Source organism: Branchiostoma lanceolatum, chromosome 11 (genome assembly GCF_035083965.1).
Source record: "Branchiostoma lanceolatum isolate klBraLanc5 chromosome 11, klBraLanc5.hap2, whole genome shotgun sequence".
NCBI classification, from domain to species: Eukaryota; Metazoa; Chordata; class Leptocardii; order Amphioxiformes; family Branchiostomatidae; genus Branchiostoma; species Branchiostoma lanceolatum.
In genome coordinates, this window is record NC_089732.1 from 2,202,052 (window position 1) to 2,212,858 (window position 10,807).

General features: G+C 42.8%; 1 protein-coding gene across 1 annotated transcript; it reads right to left on the reverse strand.

Moving 5' to 3' along the window:
• Positions 1–2,721: 2,721 nt before the first annotated feature.
• Positions 2,722–10,044, reverse strand: LOC136445068 (polycystin-1-like protein 2). The gene is made up of 19 exons (XM_066442922.1): positions 10,024–10,044; positions 9,662–9,898; positions 9,452–9,553; positions 9,105–9,283; positions 8,834–8,902; positions 8,506–8,613; positions 8,107–8,320; positions 7,768–7,873; positions 7,396–7,541; positions 7,126–7,201; positions 6,720–6,800; positions 6,368–6,555; positions 5,456–5,530; positions 5,078–5,305; positions 4,773–4,914; positions 4,380–4,598; positions 4,142–4,267; positions 3,772–3,996; positions 2,722–3,545 (listed from the first exon to the last, which is right to left on the reverse strand). Exons 1-19 carry the CDS (start codon positions 10,042–10,044, stop codon positions 2,722–2,724), a joined length of 3,366 nt encoding a protein of 1,121 aa, XP_066299019.1.
• Between the last annotated feature and the right edge of the window lie 763 nt (positions 10,045–10,807).

Below are 10,807 nucleotides of genomic sequence, written 5' to 3' on the forward strand. Positions count from 1 at the left end.
ACTCTCTCCCATCCCCGGTCTACTGCTCTGTAGATACTTAACAGGTCTGGTAGTTTTGGGCGGGTGTTTTGGACTTTTGTTAAGACCGTTGTCATAGTGTTTGCTGTAATTGGTTGCTAGGTGACGTTGGTACAGACGTCATCAGTGTCCTTCATCTCTACAAGGACATCAGATAGAAATGTCCTTCACCTCGGCGAACTTCTGACGATAAAGCAGCAGAATAATGACGATAGACAGGACTGACTTTTCTCTCGTCTGTGTTCAAAACAAGCCGATACGATACTGTAAAGGCATTTAAGTTCGCGTGTTTTTTTTGGGGGGGGGGAGGGGCTAAGGCCAAAATAGAGTGTTTGCGGTGGGTTTTTTTTTTAAGTTTGCGGCAGCGCTATAGTCACATTTTGCTTTAGTATTGGACAAAAATGTTCGCGATGGTTTTAAGCTCGCGGTGAAACGGTCGCCGCGAAAACCGCGAGCATAAAACCACCTACTCTCCAAGCAGAGGTTGGTGGAAGAAGATTGTGACCTTTTTATTATATGCCACACTTTTTGTCCACTCTTGGGTGGGGGGAGCGGACAACTGAACGGGGCATATGATAAAAAGTCACGATCTTCTTCCACAAACCTCTGCTTGTAGAGTAGTGAATACCCGTTGATCGTTGTCAAATTGAATAAGATTTCAAGGGGGCAAACTGGTCATCAAAAAATTGGGGAAGACAGATAATCAATGCTCTGGAGAAGATGGGCCTCGGCTAGAATGAAGTGAAGGTAGCGGCGGTGGAACGATAAGCCTGGAGAGACGCTACAGCTGACAGATTTTCCACTAAGAACGGGAGGACGAAGGTCTAGGTAGCTAGGTTTATGAACATATATAGTTCAGCATCAATGAAGGTCATTAAATGCTGTATGAAGTAATAACTGAGAGCAAGCATTCAGTGACAGGAGAAACGTCATATTTTTAGGTTTATTTTCAAGAGCACCCCCCCCCCACACACACACATTCACACAAACACAATTCAAGACCATATTTATCTAGGTGAATTTATATGTGGCAAGTTTTACCTGTCCGTACACGTTCACCTGTAATAATGTTAACAATGGATATAGAATGGATCTACAAATATAAAAAGGACTTGCCAAGGCATTTACGATTCTAATCTAAATAGTGGCAACGAATTCTAGCAAGCACAAGCACCCACGTATCATTCATGTATATTGGGCTTTTTATTACTGTGGTACCCATTAAGACATATAATTATGGCGAAGGCTTTACGACTACTCTTTTGCAAATTGCCCTCAGCTTCACAAAGGAACCATGGACTCAGAAGCAATAGGAAGGCATTTTCTATTGTGTGTCTCTAACAAGTTTGAACTGTTTCTATCTGGCTCAAACAGGTCTTTTGTGAATCGCTCACTGCTTTACAAGGAAACTAGGGCCTTGGAAGCAATGGTGATGTGAAGGCATTCTCTGTCGCGTGTGTCCCCACACAGGTTGGGCCGGCTCGGTCCGGCTTGTATATGTCACAGTAGAGAATTGGAAGTGATAGGAAGATGGTTTTCTATTGTGTGGCTCCATCCAGATGTGGCAGCCTTGAGCTTTTATACATCTGAAAAAAAAAATGTCGGCGTTCTGTAGACATGAGAGACAATGGAAAAATTTAACAGATTTTTTCTAGAAATGCAGATAGGCATTGCTTCCGCCCCAAGGCAAGGTACAAGCACGCAGTGTCGTGTATTGTTGAACCTATTTTGTGCCTGTCCCTACGTCTGCTATCAAGGACATCATATTGTATGCTCGCGAGTAGCTGCATCAATAATACCTTATCGGCTTATGAAATATTAAGTGCTGTCATTTTGTAAATTGCCCATGCCACAGCGGAGGAATCACGGAACTGGCAGTGATAGGAAGATTGTTCTCTATTGTGTCTCCATCCAGATGGAGCGGCCTTGTTCTGGCTTTTATACATGTGCAAACACGATGTCGGTGTGCTGACAATGCAATTTTTTGGCAAAAAAAGGAGATAGTCATGGCAAGGTACAAGCACGCTGTACATGTGTGTCGTGTATTGTTGAACCTATTCTGTACCTGTCTTTAAGTCTGGTATCAAGGACATCATATTGTATGTTCGCGAGTAGCTGTATTATTATGTATAATGTCCTTGGTATACCTTATGAAATATTCAGTGCTGTATTTTTGTGAAAGGAACCAGCGACTTGGAAGCAATAGGACGGTGTTTTCATCGTGTTTCTCCACTCAAGATGGGCGGGTACTATCTGGCTTGTACACACGTCACGTGCGGTGTCATGTGAAGGCGGCAGATCTTGCAAAAGTTTGAACAGCTGTTTGTACATCTTGTTATAGTAATTCCTCTCGAACAAATAAAATAACAATCACGCTGTACGATTATCATAGGCCCAACTTGTATTTTCTATCACATTTTAATACGTGATCATAATGATATTCCATCAAACATTGAAAGTAAAATCTGCTTATTCTGCCAAAAATATAAGTAAAAACTGCTTATTCTATCAAACACTATACGTACCAACATTGTTAATTCTACCAAATATTATAGGTATATTGCTTATTCTACTTTCTATCAAACATTATCAACAAGACAAAAAATCGTAGCATGCATTTTCAGTTGATCCATGTATAGTTTGCATCATTAAAATACCGATAGAACCGATTAATGGTCCTAGTCAAGAACAAAACTGGTATTTCTATCTTTCATCTAAGTCTTCAAAGACTGTCCTCAACCTCTTCATCACATTTACCTTAAGTTCTGAATAACCAGGCCCCATCACAGTTGTGTTTTCATTTCTGGGCTTCCTTGCCTTTTTCTTTGGCTTCAGTTTTTCTGTTTGATATTTGAAAAACCCTTTCAGGTCGTAGTCAGTTTTCTCTAACTGCTCATCATCCTTTGCGCTATGATAAGACTCGTCAATGATGGCCACAAAGAAACCAATTAAACAGATGTTGAAGATGAAAACAAACAGAAACAAAATGAAAGTTCCAAGATTTCCAGTAGTTGTAGAGATTTGCTGAAAGTTCAGGTCACCAGCTATAATGGTCACCATCGCCTCGAATGTGCGAGCAAAGGAACTGTAGGCGAGCATGCGCAGACCGAACGTCAGATGAAGCAGAATGGCGAAGGCAAAGAAGTAGAGAAAGAACATGATGGAAAAGCCGGAGAGCGGACCAACGCTGCGCTTGAGGGTGTGGATCAGGAGAGACGCGCGATGGTTGAAACGCAGCAGGTGGGTCATCTTGAGAGTGACGCTGCACAACAGGGTGGCGATGACGTAAGTGTAGACCTGGTCCCAGACGGCTGCGCGCCTGTAGTTCACGAAATAGCCCGAGAGACCAAAGTTTGCATCAACGCTGGACGCACTGTTGTCTTTCCTTTTACTTGCTACGTCCTCTAGGACGGCCTCAGAGTAGAAGTAGGTGGTGACCCCCGTCACGGCCTGGAGGATGATGATCAGTTCCACCCAGTTCCAGAAGTCCATGATGTACAGGGCTCCGCTGTTGTAAGCTGTCCGTACTGTCGTGACAAAAGCAAGGGCAAAAAAATCTCGGTTTCAGTTGCAAACATTTAAGTCAATACTTTGCAGCTGAACGCGGATTAAACAGAATAAAACTCATAACTGAATGGTAAGATCTTGTAATTCACTGTATGTTTGCTTAAATCTGTGAGGCATTATCCCTGACATGATATCATTGGAACATATCTATCATACTTAAACAAAAACATAAAACAGAATACAAACCTTCTCTGATGGCGAAGACCAAAGTGAAAATGGCGAGCGCAGAAATGTAGACGAGCGACATCCAGACCTCCCAGCCGCCGTGGAAGCGGTAGAGGCGGACGGTGTGGACCTCCCAGCGGGGGAAGCCGGCCCCGATAGCCGTGAACTCCACCAGGAGGGTCACGATGGAGAACAGGTTGGAGTCGGGCGAGTACAGGGTGACGTCGGTGAAGACGGCTCGGGTTGCTGAACAAAAGATAATGTTTAAAAAAAAAACACATTCGTTGCATGACAAGAAAATCTATCCAATGAATAAAAAAATAATTCCAGTATATGCAATGTGAAATTTTGAATACATTGTTGTATTGTATGTGTTTTCATCGATAAACACCTCTATCAATCCAGCCATGATTCTTAAGAGCTTCGATTGTTGCCAATGTCTGTGACGCGTTGTTGGACGTGTCGGCGACGTAGCCTCCGCCAAAATACACGCTTTGGTCTCCAGCATAGAGAAATTCTGGAACATAAAACAAACTATCTTAGAAATGATCGAAGGCAGTAAAGACATATGAGATCTATACGTTCTGAAAAAAAGGAGTTCCTATTAACCCATTTTATTTTGCAATTACCATGTAAATCTTCAGGCGACCGGAACTCCCACGGACTTGTGCCGTTCTGATCTGCTATCTCTGCGGTGCCGTTGGTTCCGTTGAAAGCGGTGATGTTGACTGTGGGTAGCGGCAACCATCCTTCTCCGTAGCGCCCTTCGTCCTGACTGAAGTAATCATAGCGTCTGTCGCACTCTGATGTCTGGTTTCCTGGTGACACTGTCGCCAGGCAGTCAGGATCTGGAGCCGGAATACAATTATAGATGATAGTACGTTAAAACAATCCCCAAATATTGTGACGTAGGCTCAACATATCACCATCAATAATGGAAAAGATCACAAAGTTGGAACCACATTTGTTCAACATTTGATGATGCTTTATGAGAAAATGGACATCGACACATCAAAACTTACCCAGCTTGACTCTAGCCTGGCGGAGCCGTATCGGTCCTACACGATAGGCAGGCAGGTCCAGGACGGCTGAAGAGGCGTCTGGGTAAAGACCTGGGATGGCTGCATCTTCCAGCCAGGTCCAGTAGGAATCTGCATCACTCACCTAATATGGTCATAATGATATGCAACAGTACACACTTAAAGTTCATTCTATACCAATATCAGCATAATGACCATCTACTGGCATGGATAATAGTGATATGCTTCTGCTATAATGGTTTCAGCTGCAATTGCATTGTTGACATGAAATATTAATTTATATTTACCTCTTCGAAAGACATCTCCTTGTTGTGTACAACGAGTCGCTGAACCTCGCTGGACATATAAAAGGCCATGTGGTTCTTCTGTCCGTACGCAGCCAGCATGACCACAGTCAGGAAAAGGGCGTAAACAGCCACTTCCTTCAGGATTGTCCTGAGCTTCCTGCGTCGGACGGCGACCATCCGGGCCTGAGCCAGGTCCGGGGAACCGTGTTGGTCCGGGACAGGTAGACCCTGGAAGGAGAAACATATTTAACAAAGTTCGCAATGTGTTATGTGGTAAGTTCTTTTTTTTAATGTTCCTCATTAACTACATGTATATATTGTACCGTCATTACCTTCATATTATTCTATTGCACACCATAAAAATGAATGTAAACTAACCTGCTTTTGATCTTTAGCAATGTCTTCACACTGTTTTAGATCCCATTTCTTCCCTTCGTCCCCTTTTTCCGCTTTCTGGAAAGTGTAGGCAAATAATGAAACAAAAATATTTTAAAAATGGTCCAATATATGACGACGGGAAGGAGTTTTTCGGTCTTTTACATATGTATTTAGCTATCCATTGGTATCCGCCATCTTGGATCGGCCATTTTTAATGACCCCAAAACACACTAAAAATACACTAGAAACGAATGTTTCTGGTTAAGAAAATACCAGGTAGTGGCGACTTTGAAGGTGAAAAGCCTCTTGATATCTAAGCTAATGATATGGTCCGCCATCTAGGATCTAGGATCATGACCGATCACGTCAACTTATCAGCATTATCTATGAACATGAAATCATGAAATAATGTAAGAAAACTTGTCATCAGCTTGTCTGCCTGACGTTCCACTGTGTATTGTATTGTTGCAATTTCGAATAAAGATAAAGATGTAAGAAAACTAGTGTGGTTGAGCAAGAAAACCTTAGAAACATCATTGTTTAAAAAATAATGACTTTGCATAAAATTCCTTTCAGAAACCCGTTGCCATGGCAACACGAAAAATAATAATCTCATACCACTATCATAAAATTCTTGCCAACTACAATTTAGGAAAGGCAACAAGTTTGGTAGTTATACGATGTCAAAGTTGGCACCCCCCCCCCTTGTGTACTTAGGGTTAAGAATATAAGTTAAATATCAGTTGTAAAAAAAAAGAAGCTAAGAACTAATTGTATCGGGGATGATGTATGCGACAGCAAAACAGATACTGGCATATAACGTGCAATATACCCAGCCATAGGAAGTCATAATGACATGTTAAATGATAGGTATCACATATATGTGTGACGGTGTGAGCGTTAGGAAAATACCTTGAAAAACACCGCAAACAGCGCCGCCATGGCGAGTATCTTGACAGGCTGGATGAGGATGAGGTCGGAGAGGAATGACGTCAGGAAGATGAGCAGCCAGGCTTCTGCCTTCTCCCGCCCGAACTCAAACGTGTACAGCATGACGAAGAAGGCGGCGGTGTTGGTGGTCACGAACACAAGGACGAAGCCTGGGGATTGAGCCATTCACAGTAAAACACCTGGTTAGATATTGCAAAAAATGCTATCGTAACGGGCGTTCCGAAAAGCACGTCAGATATCTATCGTGACTGCAGCTTTGTCCAGGTGAGGTGTCCATGGATACAATATTGAACTTTTTTCAAGTGTTACTCACCAATATAGACAAACCACCACGGCAGCACCCCTGGAGTGTCCTTCTCCGGATCGTCCAGTACAGCGTATTTCTCATTCACCTCTGCAATTATAAAGATGTGAATTATCTGATAACCTATTATCAATTCACGTTTTTGCAGCTGCAAGATTGACGTACTATTTTGGGCGAGAATTAAAGCATGTAGAATAAGTTATGGGGTGTTTGGATATGCTTGTACAAGTCAATGAAATTTTCCTGATGAGTAAACATTTAAACTAAAAACTGACCAATCAAAGGTAGCCGTTTAACTGAAGAAGCTAGTTGTGGTGTACAAGTTTTCTCATTCTAAAATAATATTACATTGACATTTTGCCCTTGCGTTGATGAACTATTTTCTCCTAACAGAAACTAAAGACTTAATCGTAACCTTGAGACTTGCTCTGTCCAGGGGAAGTCGGTTCAGTGACTTCGTCCTGCCTGGTGCGGGCAGCTTCCTTCCGGACCTTCGGCAATAAGAAACAAATATCTTAGATGGTAAAGATCGTAAACTTTTGGACAGCAAATTATCCTATATGATTCTGTGTATATAAAGATAGTAAATATCTAAAACTTCGAAGTATCTTGTGAAGTGTATCATACATTTACTGAGCGTCAGCTTAATAATGATATGCTATCTTTATACTAACTTCATACGCACCTGGTCGGGCAATGACGGTTCCACGTTCATCAGATAAATTTCGGTGCTCGACAGTCCGGTGGAAGCAGGTTTGTTCTTTGATGAAGACCGTTTAGGACGTCCGCCCGATTTGTCTTCTTCGATGGCACGGCTGCCAGCAGAAGTGCCTAGAGGTAGACATGCCATTAAAACAAACATAGTGGTGCCAATCATCAGCCTGATGCTGAAATATATCTTAAAGCCCAATGTGAAGCGCCATCTAGAGCCACAATGTAGAAATGCAACCAGGAAGGTCTCTGGTATTCATATCATTACTATTGTTCCTGTGTATCACTCTTTCCTTATCTTTGCTTGTGTGTGGTATGTCGTGAACAGTTGCGAAATTCAACATACTTTTCTTCTGTGTATTTTCTGGACGCTGTTTGACGCTCCGGAAGGTCCAGATGATGATGGCGTTGATAGGAAACACCACCGCGGCGCTTTGGAGACCGATGACAATCTGTAGAAGAAAACAATATGTAATGTCTAAAGCTAAAGACAGATGTATGTTCAATGTCGTAATACGGTATCTCTTTGGTCTGTGTTATATAGCCCCAAAATATAATCTATATCTTCTATGTCGATACCATAGCCCTGAATATATGAGAACGTCCTACTACCCCTTTATGCAAACGTTTAGAAGTGGAAACAATATTGGCTCTGTCAAAGATTCTCCCTAGACATTGTGGCTACCTGAGGCCAGGAAATCGGGATCTCCACATCAAATCCGAAGATCTTGACGGGTTCCGGCTGGGCGAAGTCGTCTCCTCGGCCGAAGAACATGATGTTTGCCAGCATGGTGCACATGATGATGGACAGGCAGCAGGAGACGCGCTGGGTGCGGGTGAAGGGGCTGCTGGCAGGGCGTCCGTACACAGAGTACCAGATGTGACCGTCTCGCAGGTCCCTGTGGTCCAATTAGCCAATCAATGAATCAATCAATCCACTAACCAAGCAATCAAATAATCAACTGGCATTATAATGCAGAAGTATAAAGCTGACTAAAAAAATGCCTGATTTGTATCATGATATGCGTCACATTGTACATTCTAACTTCAACCTGAATGACAGTATCACAGAACGAGGTCTTACTTAGCTGTTCTATCAGCGAACAGAGTGCTGAAGGCCACCAGCTGCTCGTCCTTAGCTGCAGGCAGCACGCGCTCAATTTGCTCATCGTCCTCATCAAAGGCCAGCCACCTAGAAGAAAGTATGTAAAATGCTAAAATATTTGTCATCAATAAAGGCACAATGTATTGCTTCTAACACAACGTCCTTATATCAAATCCTCTATTCAATTGTGCCACAAGTACAATTGCAATTTGGACTGGCATTGATTGCAGTTTGTTTATGGTACTCTCTAAATGAATATTTTGAATTCTAAACGTGCCCATGATTTTCTATCATTGACGAAACCCACCTGTTGCAGAGGAAGTAGTACTGCTGGTTTTCACCCAGCAGATCGTCCACAATGACTTTCTCCAGGAACCTGTTTATGTCATAGACAGAATATGCGTTACATGTCAGTTTTAACCTCTTATTGTAACTAATTCATTCATCGGGAACTCATCCGTGTAACACCAACGCTCCGTAACACAAACTCTCACAGTCCAGGGCTCTATGGAGACCCTCCTAGCATGACCTAACCAGCAGGATTTACAAAAGCACTTGATTCCTGGAGAGGGACTTACCAGGACGGCTCCTTCCCGGAGTTGTCGTGCCACACGCGCACGTGGGTGAGCCAGCCTGGGTCCGTCTCGGTGCACAGAACAAACCCGGCCATGTTTCCCTTCTCAAACATGGCGGAGTAGGGCTGGTGGAGGAGGAACGGGCCGCACTCCCTGGTCGCCCCGTGCAGCATGATGGACACCTACGATCAAATAAGATAGATGTCACAGAGATTTAAGATGATAGACAAAACAAAAGTACAGAAATGTCTAGATGATTGGTATGATATGCTTTAAAAGTACCAAATGAAACATACAATGTACATGAACTGATACTTAAAAGAACTGGTTAAAGTAGGAATCGGTCTCACCTTTGCTGTCGTCCCGGCGTTTGCTCTCGGTCCAGTGAAGACCCTCAGGTAGTAGCGAGGTTTGGGACGTTTTGTGTCGTCGAAGATTGCTGCCGTGGTGATCTGGGACAAAACAACATATATCCATAGGTCTCACCGTATTCTCTACAAAATATTTGTTGCATTCATGACATGAAAGTGGGCATTAAATTCATATTCTTTTTCAGTTACCTTCCCGAGGTCCTTGGCATCATTTTTCCTTGTCCAAGGCACACACAAGGCGATGTAGAAGGAGAACAGGACGCAGCACGTCATGATGCCGATGGGATTCTGAATCAGGTTCTTCAGCAGAAGGAAACCTTTGAGAGCGCGCTCAAAGTTGATCTCGTTTGGAGCAATCAGGCCCGAGAACTTGGTCAGGTGGTCACAGCGGCAGTGGAGATGGGTCCTGCTCGTCAGAGGTCCAACCTGCGGAATTCAAGATGTCAACAAATGTGAATTCCATGGAGCCAAAATTTCATTATCATTTTTATAAAATCCTATAAGATGCAACGAAAATTATCGAGTACACGAAAATTATCCATGCCAATTACGGTGACTACTTTAGCGTTCATTTGTTTACACTATTTCAAACGTACACAAAAATACAATGTGCCGTACCTGACAACCACTTCTGTCCCAGAAATGGTCCTTCTCGTTAAAGAACACGCATTCTACGGGTTCAACGAAGACTCCAAACGACACGGTTAGACCACCTCCCTCATCAGTTCCGTCTGCACTTGTAGGCACGATTCCTGCCATGTAAAAATACAATAGGATATGTAAAAGGACAATGACATTTTCAGCTCTTTAATTCGTCATGGTAGGCTGTAAAAGAGGGAAGCCTTCCTATCTACAACACCAGTACCCTAATTTTGTTCCGAAAATGTAACAAAGAAACAGAGGAAGATCTGTTGGCACCAAAAGCATCATCTCCTCACCGATGTACCAGTGGATGTCATTGCTGTCCCTAATGTCCACGTCTCCGAGACGCACTCGCCAGATGTACGGGTCTGACGTCACGGTGATGTTTTCATCCAGATCAAGAGAATATCTGTGAGGAAAAGGAATAAGTTTGACTTGCTTACAGTGTTTCTTGTTCGATACCTTAGAAACAATGAAAACGTACTACTGGGTTGTTCTAGTCACGAAGCCCTGAAGAAGATAGTATGAAACAAAAGTTTAGTTGCTATTCGTTTTATCAACAAGATGGCAACATTTAGGATTGGAACCAACACTAACTTCATTAGTTTTACGCCTGCTTTATCAAAGCCTGTGGTTGTCCAGACGTCTAAAACGTATAAGAAAAATTTCTTTCAAAATATACCAATGTCATCA

Bases quoted from the DNA above. Each gene is read 5' to 3' on its own strand.
- LOC136445068 (XM_066442922.1), bottom strand. From the start codon at position 10,044: ATGAACGCTAAAGTAGTCACC. The intron at 9,899-10,023 runs GTAATTGGCATG...TGAATTCCGCAG, and splicing joins TGAACGCTAAAGTAGTCACC to GTTGGACCTCTGACGAGCAG. The intron at 4,268-4,379 runs GTAATTGCAAAA...TTTATGTTCCAG, and splicing joins GTCGCCTGAAGATTTACATG to AATTTCTCTATGCTGGAGAC.